The sequence below is a fragment of the Macrobrachium rosenbergii genome, chromosome 3, assembly GCF_040412425.1.
Source record: "Macrobrachium rosenbergii isolate ZJJX-2024 chromosome 3, ASM4041242v1, whole genome shotgun sequence".
Lineage (NCBI taxonomy): Eukaryota > Metazoa > Arthropoda > Malacostraca > Decapoda > Palaemonidae > Macrobrachium > Macrobrachium rosenbergii.
The window spans coordinates 35743651-35761476 of NC_089743.1; the positions used below are offsets into that span (position 1 = coordinate 35743651).

The 17826-nt window shown below is 38.0% G+C and overlaps 1 protein-coding gene across 1 annotated transcript in view; it reads left to right on the forward strand.

The window, feature by feature from the left end:
- The window catches only part of LOC136854474 (carbonic anhydrase-related protein 10-like), a 67626-nt gene that overhangs the window by 41780 nt on the left and 8020 nt on the right, over positions 1 to 17826 (forward strand). The window contains exons 5-7 of the mRNA XM_067130778.1: positions 1791 to 1886; positions 3445 to 3511; positions 8942 to 9096. Coding sequence (XP_066986879.1) covers positions 1791 to 1886; positions 3445 to 3511; positions 8942 to 9096 — 318 coding nt within the window. The remainder of the gene's footprint in view (positions 1 to 1790; positions 1887 to 3444; positions 3512 to 8941; positions 9097 to 17826) is intronic.

Consider the following 17826-nt stretch of genomic DNA (forward strand, 5'->3'; position numbering starts at 1 on the left):
TAGACAACAATATAATCTGTTATCCAAACTAACAATTTTTGATGAACACTGTCTCAAACAATACATTCTCTATTTTGATTTCTAAATTTATTGTTGCTATTTCAGTGTTCTAATGACCTAATACTCTAACAAACGTACTACTGAAATTTTTATGAATATGTGATTACAGCGTTTGCTTTATGTCAGGAATATACATATTATACCAAAACAACTTCTAGTGAAAATATAATCTTTCCTGGCTTGATATAATCCCTGGAAGCTCACGAATACGTTCTTGTGTCCTGGAAGCGTTTTCCACTCACGTGCGCCACCTGGTCACTTCCAGTCAGAGAGAATCGAATTCTGAGGCCTAATCTAAGCCTCCCGTAATTGAATAGGAGTCGTGTAGGCTTAGTTTTACACGCAACGCTAAATTTCACATGTGAACAAGTCATACAAAAGCCACGCAAAGTAACCACTAACATAGCCTAATACATACTCATACACACATGCATATACAGAGTATATATATATATATATATATATATATATATATATATATATATATATATATATATATATATATATATATATATATACATATATATATGTGTGTGTGTGTACTGTATATATGTATATGTTTGTTTATATATATAATGTATATATATATATATATATATATATATATATATATATATATATATATATATATATATATATATATATTGTGTGTGTAAACAAAACGTATTGTGAACTCATTTGGAGACAGTATATGAGATGCTCCAAGGAAATTAAATTTGCGTTAAGTTTCCACCGTGTTGTTTATGAAACATAAGTACAGCTGAGATGAAGTTCGTCTGTTTATAATCCAACTGGTAAACGGCTAGATAAAAAAAAAATATGTGAAATGCAAACATGAATATGAAAAGCCATTCTGTAAGTAAGAACTTCAATTTCTAAAACGACCAGGTCAGGAAAAATAAATCATTTTAAAAAAATGAGAGTTTGGCGATGATTGGTTAGGAAAAATAAAAAAAAATTACTTAAGGAAAATAAGATACAAAAAATTACGTTAAGAAAAATTACTATATAAAAATCAGTACTATATATCATAAAAAATTACGTTAAGAAAAACTGTTATATAAAAATCACTACTATATATCAAACATAATTGCAAAAATTAATATAAATATTAATTAACAGTTCACAGGCACAGTATTAACAAACTTACGTAGAGGAAATTAAGATAAAGAAATGACTTTAAGAAACAAATATTATATAAAAAAAAACCAGCACTATATATCAAACATAACTGTAAAAATAAATACAAATATTAATGAAGAAATCACTAGTACTGCATAAACTATATTTTCTTCCGTTGTAGTAAATCAATGCGATACTTTATATATAACTATAGTAATTAATATAAATATTAACGAATATTCCGCTAGTCCCCGTAAGGGGTCGTGCCGTCAGTGCACCTCGTGCGGGGCACTGTAGGCATTACTTCAGGTTCTCTGCAGCGTGCCTTCGGCCCCTAGCTGCAACCCCTTTCGTTCCTTTTACTGTACCTCCTTTCGTATTCTCTTACTTCCACCGTACTTTCCACCCTCAACTAACAACTGATTCATAGTGCAACTGCAAGGGTTTCCTCCTGTTCCACCTTTCAAACTTTTACTGTCAATTTCCGTTTCAGCGCTGAATGTCCTCATTGGTTCCAGTGCTTGGCCTTTGGTCTAAATTCCTATGTTTAGTTCAGTTCAATAATCCACTAGCACAGTATCAGCAATCTTTTCTTGACTTTATTTCAGCTGCAGATCTACGGATACAACTCCCACTTGTATCATAATTTTTCACAAGCCGCCAGCCAGGTGTACGGAGTGGTAGCGGTAGCTGTACTTATACAGGTGAGTTAATTATTATTGAATTGAACTATTTTGATTACAGTGATACAATTACACCTTGTTATTCTAAGTTCGCGGTTTTCTTAATTTCGCGGATTTTATGTAGTGATGTAAGATTAGTGGACTTGAATAGTATATATATATATATATATATATATATATATATATATATATATATATATATATATATATATATTATATATATATATATATATATATATATATATATATATATATATATATATATATACACACATATTTATATATATATATATATATATATATATATATATATATATATATATATATATATATATATATATATATATATATGTGTGTGTGTGTGTGTGTGTGTGTGTGTGTGTGTGTGTGTGTGTGTGTGTGTGTGTGTAGAATCTAATGGCCACTTTTTACCAGATACATATGTAAATGTAATAGCCACAATGCCCTTTTAACTTTTTCGAATTCTTCGCGCTTTTTGGATACGCTTGCCACTACAAAGCCTTAAGATCCAAGTGCAAGAAATATGGTTCCATAATCAGAACGAGGTGCCATTGTCGACCTGACCACGAGAAGGACAAAAGTCTATTGCCTCTCATACATGCATATACCTGTCGTTTTCAGACATATATATTAGAGCTGGAATAGACCCATCTAATAATAATATATATATATATATATATATATATATATATATATATATATATATATATATATATATATCTGAAAACTGAAAACGACAGCTATATGTATGTAGGGAGGCAATAGACATTTATCCTTCTCGAGGTCAGGTCGACAATGGTACCTCGTTCTGATTAGGGGACCTGGGTTCGTTTCCCGCTCCCGGACGTCAGAATTTCTTCATATTTCTTGCACTTGAATATTTAAGGCTTTGTAGTGACAAGCATATCCAAAATAAAAAAAGGCGAAGAGTTCGAGAAAATTAAGGAGGCATTGTGGCTATTACTATTACGATTACACACACACACACACATGTACATACATACATATGTATATATACAGAGTGCATATATATATATATATATATATATATATATATATATATATATATATATATATATATATATATATATATATATATATATATATATATATATATATATATATATATATATATATATATATATATATATATATATATATATATATACGCACTTGGAAAGACAAAGCGCTCCCTGAATAGGGACTTTATATTAGTAGAAATGAACAAAAATAAAAGGGTGTTAACACTCACCCCAACCCTTTTGTCAAGTGTCTTGCTGGTGACTCACATCAGGATCGAATCCAAGTCATGCAATTGACTTCTAAGGCTTAGCTGGTAGCAGCCTCGCCTGATGTGAGTCTAAAATTTATTTCTGTTCCACACGTGATTGTGTGTTGACTATTTCTATATATATATATATATATATATATATATATATATATATATATATATATATATATATATATATATATATATATATATCATTTGATATATAACTAAACTATAATAAATAAACATTTTTATAACTAAACTATAATAAATAAACATTTTTTTCAGGTGGGGGACCGGACGTCACCGGAATTATCTACAATGTTAGAAGCGGTCCCATCAGTCAAGTTTGGGGGTAAGTTCATAAAATAAAATTTAAAAAATAATTCTGGGTATTTGTCTTTTAATATAACATAGAAATTCTTTACAAGTGGTTTCCAGTGATATAGCATTCTAATTACAAATCCACAGAAATATCTTCTCTCCCTCTCTCTCATGGCTCTTTGAATTACAAATGCTTTACAGGATTTCAACTTACAGTAAAAGTCCATAAATATAAGAAATAGAAAAAAATACTCTCTCTCTCACTTGCTGCTCTTTGTAATGTGCATCTAAACTATTTTTTAACTATGGTAAGTCATTGACACCAGGTAACTGAAAGTCTCTTTCTCTCTCTCTCTCTTTCTCCTCTTTGCACCGTGCATCTAAACTATTTTTTAAACTATGGGAAATCACGATACAAGTAGCAACATCACACTCAATCTCTCTCTGTCTCTCCTTTCCCTTGCACATGCAAAATATTTTTCTAAACTATGGAAAATCGCGAAGCATATATCTACAAGTAGGTACAACCACTCCCAATTTTCCAGCCAAGAAGATTCAATTCTTCCATTTCCTGAAATCAGGAAGGGCCACTTTGGCAGTTCAGTTTATCAAATAAAGTAAAAAATACTCGGAGGGGTTTCCAGTCGTGTTTCGACAGCGTGGAATACATGAACTGGGGAGGGACAATATTGTCCTTTGAGCAAATATTCAAAATGGTGGTGTTTCTCCGGACGCGAGCATAGCAAAGAAGCCGCTGGCCTCTTTGCCAGGCGTTGCATTTGCAAACACGGCAATGCTTGGTGGTTTTTCCTCTCTACGTAGTGTATGTGTGTGGAGAAAGAGAGAGAGTACGGTTTTTTTCTCTCTCTGTAGTGTGTGTGTGTGTGTGTGTGTGTGTGTGTGTGTGTGTGTGTGTGTGTGAGAGAGAGAGACAGAGTACGGTTTTTTCTCTTTCTGTAGTGTGTGTGAAGAGAGAGAGAGAGAGAGAGAGAGAGAGAGAGAGAGAGAGAGAGAGAGAGAGAGAGAGAGAGAGTACGGTTTTATTTCTCTCTAGAGTGTGTGCGCGTGTGTGTGTGTAAGAGAGAGAGAGGGGAGTATGGTTTTTTCTCTAGTGTGTGTGTGTGTGTGTGTGAGAGAGAGAGAGAGAGAGAGAGAGAGAGAGAGAGAGAGAGAGAGAGAGAGAGAGAGAGAGGTTTTTTTTCTCTCTAGTGCGTGTGTGTGTGTGTGTGTGGAGAGAGAGAGAGAGACTTTTTCCTGTTTTTATATATATATATATATATATATATATATATATATATATATATATATATATATATATATATATATATATATATATATATATATATATATATATATTTATTTACCAGATGCTGTCAGAAACAGGGCTGGAAAACGAGAGAGAAGAGAGAGAGAGAGAGAGAGAGAGAGAGAGAGAGAGAGAGAGAGAGAGAGAGATTGTCTGTCTCTTATATATTTGGACATTTAATGGATGCTGAATTACTGCGAAGCAGGTCTATTGATAGGACAGACAGACAGACAGAGAGAATAATTTTTCTTATAATAATGAACTTTTGTTGCGAGATTACTTCTAGTGAAACATAAAATGTAGAAAGGCATTGACAATTATTTATTATATATTATATATTCATTAACATTTCCGACTGTATATTATGAAGTGAATTCTGACTGTAAGGAAAAATAATCTTTATTTCTATAAACAAGTAGAAAATGTGCCGAAGTTTCTTCGGCGCAATCGAGTTTTCTGTACAGCGGATAATCATGGCCACCGAAAATAGATCTATCTTTCGGTGGTCTCGGTATAATGCTGAATGAGCCCCGGCCCATGAAACTTTAACCACGGCCTGGTGGTGGCCTGTCCTATATCGTTGCCAGACGCACGGTTATGACTAACTTTAACCTTGAATAAAATAAAATCTACTGAGGCTAGAGGGCTGCAATTTGATATGTTTGATGATTGGAGGGTGGATGATCAACATACCAAGTTGCAGCCCTCTAACCTAAGTAGTTTTTAAGATCTGATGGCGGACAGAAAAAAGTGCTGACAGTATAGTGTGGACGAACAGACAAAGCCGGCACAATAGTTTTCTTTTACAGAAAACTAAAAAGAAGATATGTTCACATTCACATCTTCCATAACAGGAAACGTTAATTTACTTTAATCATAAATCTTTAATTAACGAAATGGACGATTTTTTTCCTCCTTTATGTTACGCAGATTTTGATAACTCATTTGTTTTTTTTAAGAATTAGCTGTGATAAACCAAAGCTTTTAGGATAAGCTTATATAAGTCTCCGACCGGAATGTTAAATAAGCTAACCTTTTGTTTGTAACTAATCATATTGCGTAGTTAGGAATCGACTAAAATAAAATGAAGTAAAAGATTTTTAATATTCAAGTAAATTTTTCCATCGGTGAATGTCCCTAACTCACTACGGAACACTTAAGTTTATTTGGTAATGGATTTCATAAATCAATTATCAACTAAATAAGAACTGCAAGACTGTTTCTTCACCGATGAAAACACAGGAAATTATTCATTTGAGTTCCAATATTTAACCAGACAAGAGTGATAGATTATATAAGGAAGTCTCTTAACAACCTCCCAGAAGATTTACGCGGTGGAAGAAGAGTCTGCCTGAAGGGTGCAGTAAATTTCCAGTGACTGTGAAACCTTTTTTTATGTTTTTCCAAGATTTTTATTTCAGGCTGCTTCTGTTCCCTTTAGGTGGTATGTGTGTGTGTTTGTGTGTAAGTGTGTGTGTTTGTGCATGTGTGTGTGTGTTTGTGTGTGGGCATGATGGGTGTGTGTAAGAGAGACAGACAGACAGACAGACAGACAGACAGAGTTATCAGTTCAGTTTGACTTGCAGGACTCTTCCCCTAGTTAGAAAGCAGTTACCACAAAATAACAAATGCTAGAAAAAAGCTTATTTTATATTCACTCTTTAGGACTTGAAAGCCTTTAGGATGTAAGGACTGAAGACCAAATCCTCAAATATATTGAAGAGTAAAATATATCTTATTTCTTTCATCGAAAACGAACAGGCAAGATTAAGTATCTTGTTGGCTTTAAATGATGCTTTGGGCGTTTTACGTTGCTCTTGAAAAAAAAAAAAAAAAAACGTCAGCAGAGATTTCAAATTCTCGATGAAATAAAATCATTATCTAAAGAAAGTACTGTACGTAAAAGAACATGTCTGTTTAAAGAACATATTCGGCTTAAAAGAATAAGAATGTTACTTCAACTGCAGTTTGAACCAGCATGTTTGTGACATTTCAGTCCTAATCCTGTAAAAATTTTTTTTTTTTTTTTTTCAGAAAATACCAAATTCGAACATAAAAAAAACTTTCTGCATTTATATCTTTTGTACAATTGGCGTGAAGACAGAGAAGTTGATTTATATATTCGCTTTGGACTTGAAAGCTGATGCTACTTTGCTGAATATTTGAATATACTGTAAGACATTTCGTGCAAGACTTTTCATCCTCGAACACTAGCAATGTACGACTGATTTAACTTTTGTTTAACGAAGGTTTAAAATTACCTGAATGTTCAGCCAACGATGTTTTTCTTTTTAAAACGCCAAGAATGTATTTGCCATAGCAGAAGGAAAAGATCACAGCAAAACATTCATGTATTTCTTTCTCTTTATCAAACACTATTTTCGTTATATTCATTATCATTTCAAGTTTTAAAACATCGGTTTTATCCAGTTTTATCAAACAATATCCATTATCACTTTCATCAGGGCGTTTGGAAGATGAAAAGTGATATGGAAGTTGGCACACATTTACCACGCGGTAAAATTATGGTTATTGAATATTTTAAATTGTACTGGGAATATACAAGGTATTGGACCATGGGTATGTTAATGACCCGTTATTGGTGTTCATAGCTAATACAGTTGACCCTATCTGAACAATAACATTAAAATTATAAGTGTCACACTCGGGAGATGACTTGAGAATCAACTTAGGTTCCTTGTTACAAATCTTCCCAAAGACAGCATCGAAGGTTTTACGTTGCTAGTATCTTCAGGAAGCACAATTTTGTACAAATGCTAATGAATATTTAGAGCATAATAGTCTCCATTATATAATGAATTATGTTCATGGCCTTTTACATACATATTTGTTTTTCCCTGAATGCTTGCAATTTATATTTATTATTTTCTTAAAAACGAAACTGACAATATATAATTTTGAGGATGGATATATAAGATTTCATGGCTCTAAATAACAGCATATTTGAAAAAAATTACTTAACTTGAGGCTAATATATACAATTAAATACCAGGAATTATTATACCCATACAAACTCCTCACTACCACTCTCAAGATGTAAATAAAAAAAATATTATTGACAAGTTTTCCCACCAAGCAGTTTCTAGATTTGTGCTTTCAAAACAGACTGACCTCTCAAATACAGTTAATCCTTAAAGAGCTACAGCCCTATGACCTTTGACCTGACATTTGTTGTTTGTTTATGTTTGCCTGGAGAACAACTTACTTAGACAGCTTATTGAGGTACCTGGAACTAAAGTAATTCAGGTCAAAGCGAAATGGGAGCTTTCTGGCCAAGTTTTCTCAATCAAAAATAGTCAATATTTCACTGCGGGTCAGATTCTAATTTGAATGATCTCAAGTTATTAAATGTAAATATAATTCATACGTATATTTCCCTCATAGGCCTAATGTCCGTCTTGCACTGGGATTGTAAATGATCAGTATCATAAAAAGAGATTATTATTATTATTATTATTATTATTATTATTATTATTATTATTATTATTATTATTATTATTATTATACTGAAGAAGATCAGTTTTATTCTCAGGTTAAAATTCACCAAAAGACTTTTTAATCCTTTCCGTTCTTTGTTTAGTGTCTGGATTAACAGACCCTCCTCGTTCAGCTTCTGTAAATGTCTGGGGAATGTAAACAAATGTAGTTAATTTTCTGAAATATCCTTTGCACTAATCCCCTTTGACTGGAGTGCATTTTCTGTCTCATTCGCTCTCTCTTCCGTTGCTTTCTTCTTGCATGTGCGTGCTTGCGTATTATTTAAGTGAAGATTATGTATGCACTCACATACACTCACACACAAACACACACACACACACACATACACACACATACACACATATATATATATATATATATATATATATATATATATATATATATATATATATATATATATATATACACATATATAACAAGTATTTTCATGTAAAAGAAATTCAAATCTTTATTGAACACTCTGCTTAAGCACTCTGTAATTATTTACCACCAGAGAAAAAATTACAAAATTTTACCTCAATTGGCCCCACACTGTCCTAAAAAAATAAAGAAAGGAAGAAAGTAAAAAAGAAAGAGACAACAAAAGAAAGAAAGAAATAAAGAAACCTTTTTCCTCATTCTCCCCCCATCTTCCAGGGTCAGTGTCGGCGCCTTATGACCTGAGGATCAGCGAGTTGATTCCATCCACGGAGCAGTACTTGACCTACGACGGGTCACTCACGATGCCAGGGTGCCACGAAACTGTCACCTGGATAGTGCCAAATAAACCCCTCTACGTCGCCTTCAACCAGGTGAGTCAGTGAATGGGGAGGATGTAATACAGGTGTGAATCACCTGGTTGATTTCATGACCTAAAAATATAGGTATTTAATGAGATGAGATTATGAGCAGTAAGATTCACCTGGGTCGTGTTTATAACTGGAAAAGACAGGTATTTTGTGAGATGAGATTATACAGTGGTCAGGTGGTATAGAACTGACCAGGTGTGAATTATGTGGTTGAGTTTATTACCTATAAATATAGATATTTAATTTGATGATAATATTATCAGTGGGTATAGGATTTATCAGGTGTGACTCTCCTGGTTGAGTTTGATCAGGTGTGAATCACCTGGTTGAGTTTGATCAGGTGTGAATCGCCTGGCTGAGTTTGGTCAAGTGTGAACCGCCAGGTTGAGTTTGATCAGGTTTGAATCACCTGGTTGAGTTTATATGGAAAATATAAGTATTTAATGAGATGCGATTATATTCAGTTAATATAGAAATGATCAGGTGTGAATTACCTGGTTGAGTTTATTATATACTAATACAGATATTTAATGAGGTGATATTATTATCAGTGGGTATAGGATTCATCAGGTGTGAATCACCTGGCTGAGTATGATCAAGTAAGATCCACCTCACTGAGTTTATAACTGGAAAATGTATGTGTCTCATGAGATGAGTTTATAATCAATGGATATAGGAATGATCAGGCAAGATTCACCTGGTCTTGTTTGATAAGGTAAGATTCACCTGGTTGAGTTTAAAGTGGAAAATAAAGGTATTTAATGAAATGATATTATTATCAGTTGAGACAACTGGGGTTCAAATCCCACCGCTCACTGGTGGCTTGGGGAAGGCGCCATTGCATAAACCCAGTGGCCTGCCAACCTAGCGGTCTGAAAACTTGAGAGAGTTACCAAGGGATTCAGAGCTGATGAAACAGTTTTTCGGCAACAACTTTTTACCAAAGGTGAAAGTTGGCAAGTGTATATTTTATAACCCTACCTAATTTTTGCAAGTATCATTTAGTACCTAAGTTCGATAGTGTCGATATTTATAGAGTAAAATGATGTCGCCGATGCCGGAACCGAGAAAATCACTGACAAGGATCCTAAAACAATTCGTTACATAAATGTAATATGACGTCATGAGACTCCGCCCATCCCCCAGGTAGGTGGTGAATGGATAGGCTTCCAGTCTAGGCTTCAACAAATTCAATAATGGCCAGGAGGATATGGAATTGTCCCAGTGGTTGCAAGACTGCATTTGTGCTACAGCTTGTCACTTTGTATACAAGCAAGAAGACCACTGGCAAGATTTACTATAGCGTGAATAGCTAATTGTTTCTATAGTGGGTAATAGTTACTTGGCCACCCCAGAAGTGTGGGCAGGAGCTGTTGCCAGACAATCCCGATCTCTTCCTCAAGAGTAACGATGAAGACATTTTGTAAATAAATTATGTATAGTGTTAGACGTTTTATTTGTACATCTAAAACATATTTATTATAAAACACAATCATTATAACAATATGCTCCTCATTCAAACTAATTCCAATATATTTTCCTTTCCATGCATATCAATATAAATCGTGTTACATTTAATTGATATTAAGTAAGTAAACAATAGCTTGCCCTCAAAATCTTGACTCCCACCATTACCTTTTATTTGCAGTGAGTAGGCTATATGAGCTTTGCTTAGGGTGCTGTATGATATATATAAAAAGCAAAGAAAAATAGTAATTGGTTACATTAACTGATATTGCTGAAACCTAGGATTGGTACTAATATTAATTAATGTGTCAAGTGGGCAGAGCCACAGTGAAGAGACGTTTTCCCCATATGCAAACTTCTCTTCACTGTAGGTGGAGCCTTATGACGTCACAGGTTAACATCATTATTGTGTTCAAAACCCATACCTACGATTTACATGGCTCTGGCATGGGAAACACACTTCTACTCTGATAAGTACCACAACTGTTGAACTTAGGTACTAAATAATACTTGGAAAAATTAGGTAGGGTTATAAAATATACACTTGCCAACTTTTACCTTTATCCAATGCTCTGATAAAAAGGTGTTGCCGAAAAACTGCGTTTCATCGGCTCTGAATCCCTTAATAGTAAGAAAATAGGTATCAGCCCTTGGGCAACGGGACTTCTCCCCCACTGGGTGTCAGCCTAAGAAAACGGAGTTCAGCGCCAGCCCTATGAGCCTTGCAGGGCCCAGGAGGACTTTAATAGGATTTATCAGATGTGAATTACCTGGTTGAGTTTATAACTAAAAATAAGGGCATTTAACGAGATGAGATTATAGTCAGTGGGTATAGGAATGAGCAGGTAAGATTCAGCTGGTTGAGGTTATAATTCAAAAAGATTGGTATTAACTGCAATGAGATTATACTTAGATGGCACTGTATTGGTACATAGCTTGTGTTGTAGAGCTTTTTTTTTATAAAAGGTTAACAAGTATTTAGATAAATCTTTATAACGATAATATCCCCGCTTGTCCTGATAGTAAATCGTAAATAGCAAAGAGTAATTGAGGAAATATTAAATAAATAAATAAATTATAAAAAGATATTTTTATTATAAAATGAAGTTTTATATATACTTAGCCAGTAATTACATTAGCTAGAGTTTCTCTTGCCTTGGCAGCTTAAATTAAAAAATTTGCGGGTTAGCGCTTCAGTTTAGTGCAGGTGACTGGTCTCGCCCACTAATGAGAGTATCAGGAACTACTCAGGAAACATTTGTCATTACGTTTATGCTTTATGTCCATACACGGGGAGGAGGGAGGGCCCCGTCCGTAATTACTGGGTAAGTATATATAAATCCTCATTTTATTATAAAAATGTCATTTTATATATGCAACTTAACCAGTAATTACATTAGCTGATTACACATTGACAGGTGGTGGGGAATCATGGACAAATTCTGATCCCAACCATTAATTCATGTAATGATTTGAGATAATAGATAAGTTGCCAGCATTGGATACAATGCTTGTAGTTCCTTGTTAGTTAAGAGAGCCTGCAATATAGAACTGCCTCTGGTTGTTGCTCAACTTAACCTGTAACAGCGTGGCAGTAAAGCCAGGAGCTCTTCTACTTAAGTGGGACACTTTGCAGCAAAGGAGTACTCCAATGGCTGACAAAGTATAAGATTAAGCTTTGCAATGAAGGTGTATATCGATGACCAACAAAGCATACATAAATGCCCTTGCCCTGGGTGCAGTACCAATAAAAACAACCAGATATGACTGTCACTTGCACTGAAATACAGACCATGGCCCATTCACTGACAGTGATGGGTGCTACAGGTAAATTGTAACCTCCGGCTCTCACAAGTCCCGGCACCTTACTACAAGGTGAATAGATAATAGGAGAGAATCCTATGCTTCCTTCTACGATGCCATGCCAGTTACTAATAATGATCGCAAGGTACTGCAAGAATCTAACACTGTTTAAAAGTTTCTTCGAAAAGCAAGTAGTGAAGATCGATTAAATTTCCCAAAGGACAATTGTCGAGTGGACGTCAGGGGCATACAGTGCCTGAAAGCTAAGGAGGTAGAAACTGTTCTGACATCCTTAGCCTCCCTAAAAAGGAGCGACATGCTTTCCTACTTTTCAGAGTGTCTCTGAGAAGGTTGATTATAGACTGAACGTCAGGGGCACACAGTGCCTGAAAGCCACGAGAGGATGTTGTACTGATGTGTCTAGAATAAAAGTTAGCTCTCCGGAAACTAAGATGTCAGAAAAACAAGTCCATTCACAAGAGAGAACCATACGTTCTTAGACGGAGGGTGCTAGAACATTAAAGGTCATGAAAAAAACTCCTATGCTTCCAATTCTGCTCAGGTCATACCGTAAAACTCCAACAGAAAACGAGCTTCCAACTCTTCTCCAGAGCCAAGGATGCAGGAGAGTTGGTGTTAGACCATCGGAAGCTGGCACCAGGTGTACTGAGCTGATGCCAGGCTGTGGGTGGGGCCAGCAGAGTTGGTCATCAGCTAACTAATTGGTCGGGAGCTGGTGGGCGTTCCTAGAAGCTCAGGGTAAAGCAGGCACCTGACTGTAGCTGGTGCCAGGTGAGGTGAAAGTCAGGTAAGGAAAAAACAACTCAGGCCGTGGTATTGTCTGCATGTACTGCTATTGTCTTGTTGTGTACCTGCGTCGCAAAATGTTGTAGACCTAGATGTATTGCCTTCAACTCCTTTCTCCTCCGAAGACCACTTCCCCTAAACTTCCAGATTCCCCAGGAGCGCTCCCCAACCTACATCCGACGCGTTGGAAAAGAAGTCTAGGTCTGGGCTCACTGGAGAGAGCGACTTCCCTTCTGAAAGTCTTTCTGCAGACCTCCACCACCGCAGATCCTCCTGTGTTTCTGAGGTTATCGGAAAGACATGGCTGTCCTGATGAACTTTCCAATCCCAGTAAGCTCTTAGATAAAACTGGAGAGGTCTCATGTGAAGTCTCCCTAGTCTTACGAACTGCCCCATAGAAGCCAACGTCCCCAAGAGACTCATCCACTGGGTGGCAGAGCAAAACAAAGCAATAAGAAGAGGTCTACCTTCCTCAGACAGTCTTCCACTCTTCTGAGTGATGGAGAAGCCCGAAAACTCAGAGTCTATCAGAACTCCCAAATAAAGAATCTTCTGAGTGGGAGTCATTTGTGACTTCTCGAAGTTCATTGTTAGTCCTAATTCCTGGGTAAAGAGAAGAGTTTTTTGTAAGTCCTTCGTGCATTGATTCTTCGTGGGTGACTGAATTAGTCAATCATCCAGATATAGTGAGATCCTCACTCCCGCTAAATGTAGCCAACCCGCCAAAGGAGCCAGCACTCGAGTGAAGACTTGCAGGGCCGTTGAGAGACCAAAACAAAGAGTTCAAATTTGAAAGATCTGGTCCTTGGAAACGAAACGTAGGCATTTCCTCGAATCCGAGTGAGCCAGAATATGGAAATAAGGGTCCTGCATGTCCAGGGATATCTGCATTTTTCACTAATTCTATTGCCTTTTTGTTCAGAAGAGAGGACACTTCCTTCGACAAGGCCAAATACTTCTCCTAGCTGATGGAGTAAGTTGTCAATATGACAGGAGTGCCAGTCAATGGCGGATTCTCCTTGAAGGGGATAGAGTATCCCTCTTTTAAAACTCTGACTACCCACTGATCCGTTCCTCTTTTGCTCCATCTCTCCCAAAAGAGACGAAGCCTGACCCCCACAGGAGAATGAAGGACTAAATCCTCACTTGCGAGAGGAAGATCTTGAGGAAACAAATGCTGTTTATCCAGAGGGAAAATGGTAGGACCAATTTCTGTGGGGTCGAAACACCATTCGCTGTAAACGAGACCCACAGTTCGCGCTTCTTCGTGATGCCCATAGCATGCAGGGCAGCTACTTCATGCGATCCATCTCTGACGGCTCTATCTGCGCAAGAGAGAAAATTCTCCAGGTCAGCGGCTTCAGCACACAAGGAAGGCCTTAAAAATACTCTTAAACAGGTGATCCATCTCCTGAGCTGAAAAGAACGTTTTCGCCGATGCGAGAGCCGATCTCCATCCCGAGTCAATGAGCGCAGAAAAGTCCCCATGGGACGAGGCAGGCACTCACAGGGAAGGAGCTTCTCCCGTTGCATATGACAAGTACCGCCTACTTGAGAGATGAGAGGGGAGAACACTAAAACATGCCCTTCCTTGATCCCTCTTGTCAGAAAGCCATTCCTCTACTTGGCAAAGAGCTTTCTTCAAAGATTTAGAAAGAACCATCTTAGGAAGACTAGTCAAATCCACAGGCTGATAGCTCATCATGTAAGACGAGCCTGGAGAAGAAGGAGAGGACAGAGTGAAAAAATCCGGGAACTGCTGAAGCAGACACTTAAGGAGTGCTGCATATGGCGTAGAAGACGCATCCTGCTCCTCTTCTTCCTCAACAGAAGAAATCGGAGATGTCATCAAATCTGATCCAGGGGCAGTTGCACTGCAGGTTTCAGTAAAAGAGTTTCTGTAGAAGATGAAGGATATTATCCAGTTTTTTGTTACAAAGGTTCGAGTGCTGGGTCCAAAGCAGAAGAAGGCTTATCCACAGCTGCAGGGCACTTGGAAACTTGATGAGGTTCGAGCACAATCGGAAGTTCGGCAGCTTCAGGGTATTCCGACGAAAGAGAACATCCGACCCTCTCAGGGCGCCTGACTGTGTCAGGGCGCTTGGCTGCATCAGGGCACTGGGCCGCATCAGGGCACTAGGTTGCATCAGGGCGTTTGGCTGCATTAGGGCACTGGGCCACATCAAGGCTCTTGGCTGCAACAGGGCGCCTGGCTGCTACAGGACGCTTGTCTGCTTCAAGGCGCTCAACATGACGTTCCGCCAAAACAGGATGTTCCAAGGAAACAGGGTACTTACGCAAAACCTGGAGCTGCTCGCCTGAGAGGTGTAGAGAGCTAGAACCTCACTCCTGGCACTGAGGAAAGGAGAAAAAATGCTCTGGAGTGTCCCACTTGCTGCATAAAGGTTGAGGACTGAAGGAGGCTCCTCATTCTCTTGTAAGGAAGATGTGGAGACTGATCTTTACCTGAGAAGCGTCTCTGAGCAGGCAAGAATCTCTGTGAAACGATGAAGATGGCTCCTACGAGGCAACGCCTCTTCAGAACTTGACGAAAGCCAATGCACTTCCGAGATGCCTTTCCAGTGGCTGTCCCTAGTCGCAACCTGGGATGCAACAGGTTGGACTGGGGAGATGACTGCCTGCGGGCAGACCCCACTGACCTCCCTTGGGCTACTGGTATGCCTCCTCCCAGGTAGAGGGGAGTATGGCAGTGACCTGCACCTAGGATAATCAGCCTGATGCACTTCCGAGATGCCTTTCCAGTGGCTGTCTCTATTCGCAACCTGGGATGCAACAGGTTGGACTGAGAAGACAACTGCCCATGGGCAGACCCCACTGACCTCCCTTGGGCTACCAGTATGCCTCCTCCCAGGTGGAGGGGAGTATGGCAGTGACCTCTGCCTAGGAGAATCAGCGGGACGAGCAGCCACCCCCTCCACTACACATCCAGAAAGACGCCTTTCCAGGCTGTCTGTTGATACCTGCGACCGGCAACAGGTTCAACTGAGGGGGCAAATACCAGTGTGTAACCCCCCGACCTCCCTTGGACTTCCAGTATGTCTCCTCCCGGTGTATGGGAGTATGACAGGGACCTTTGTCTAGGAGAATCGAGGGACGAGTAGACACCTCCTTCACTGCACAATACTTCACTATCACAAGGTTAACATCTGTTAACCTAAAACAAGACTGGCAATGGCACAAGAAGGAAGCGAGGGAGCCAGGCATGGGAGCAAGTGGATAAAATGGGCAGGAAGGTTAGCAGTGGCAGAGAGATGACTTAGATGGCGCCAGGGTACCAGTAACTGGTGTTGAGCGCCCGAGAGCGAACACCAAGGCGCCAGAGAGTGAGCCCCGAGCGCCCGAAACCTGGCGCTGAGCGTTCTACAGTTGACAGCCATCGAGCCAGTAGCTCGAGCAGGCGCCGAGAGTTCTGCAGTTGGCAGCCGTCGAGCCAGTAGCTTGATGAGGAGAGCACTACTGGGCGCTCGTAGAAGGGCTAAAAAATGCGTAACTCTTCACGATTCCTGTCATCCTCCGAAAGCACGTCATAACCAAAACAATGAGCACAATTCTCTCCCACTGTATTCCTGCCCTTACACTTTTCAGTTCTGCAAAGGAAAGTGTAATAATATGTTCAATTAATTTTTTAAAAACAAATTTATGAAGTACACAGAGTACCATTATACAGATATCTCAATTCCTTTAACATACATATCTCAATACTCATCAAACATTATCTGAGACTCGCTGGTGCATTTCATTCTCAAAAAATCGGTCTGGTGCGAATACAAGGTTACGTTTATTACACTACTCAGAAAAGGAAAGTAAACCTTTACAGACCAAGATGAAGTACACAGAATACCATCATATCTACATGTTTCAATTCCTGTCACACGTTTGAGATCTACAGTTATGCCTTTCAAAAACAAAAATATTGGTTGGGTAGATAACGCAACATTAATACTTTACGCTAAAGAAGAGGCAGCGAACACAAAACTGTAAGTTTCTTTACAAAGGAAATTCAGTTTGGTAGCAAACACATTATATGCTATTCGGAAAAGGAAAACAACTTTTAAAGACCAAGACAAAGTACACACAGTATCATCATACATACAAGTCTCATATTCTAATTAAGACTGAGACTTGCAGATAAGAAACAAAATCACGTTACTGGTTCAGCAACGAACACTTTTACACTCACCAGTAAAGGCGAAATCATTGGTTAAATTGCGCTGTTGGTAGTTAAACAATTGATTATGAGTTCGCTACTGTTGTGAAATATGACAAATTAAACAAAACAATCAAAAACTGTCCTGAATGCTGTAAGCTTGAAGGCTCCCAAAATCGGCGATAAAACATCACCAAAATCCGGCCTCTGACCGGCAAATTTAAGAACAAAGCTGACAAAAAATGCTCTGTGTTGACTCGAGCGTCGGCAGAAACATAATGACGAATGTTTGCTGAGTAGTTCCTGATACTCTCGTTAGTGGGCGAGACCAGTCACCTGCACTAAACTGAAGCGCTAACCCGGGAATTTCTTAATTTAAGCTGCCAAGGCAAGAGATACTCTAGCTAATGTAATTACTGGGTAAGTTGCATATATAAAACTAGAGTTTATCATAATGATAAATAAAACAGAAATAAATGCATCTGCTA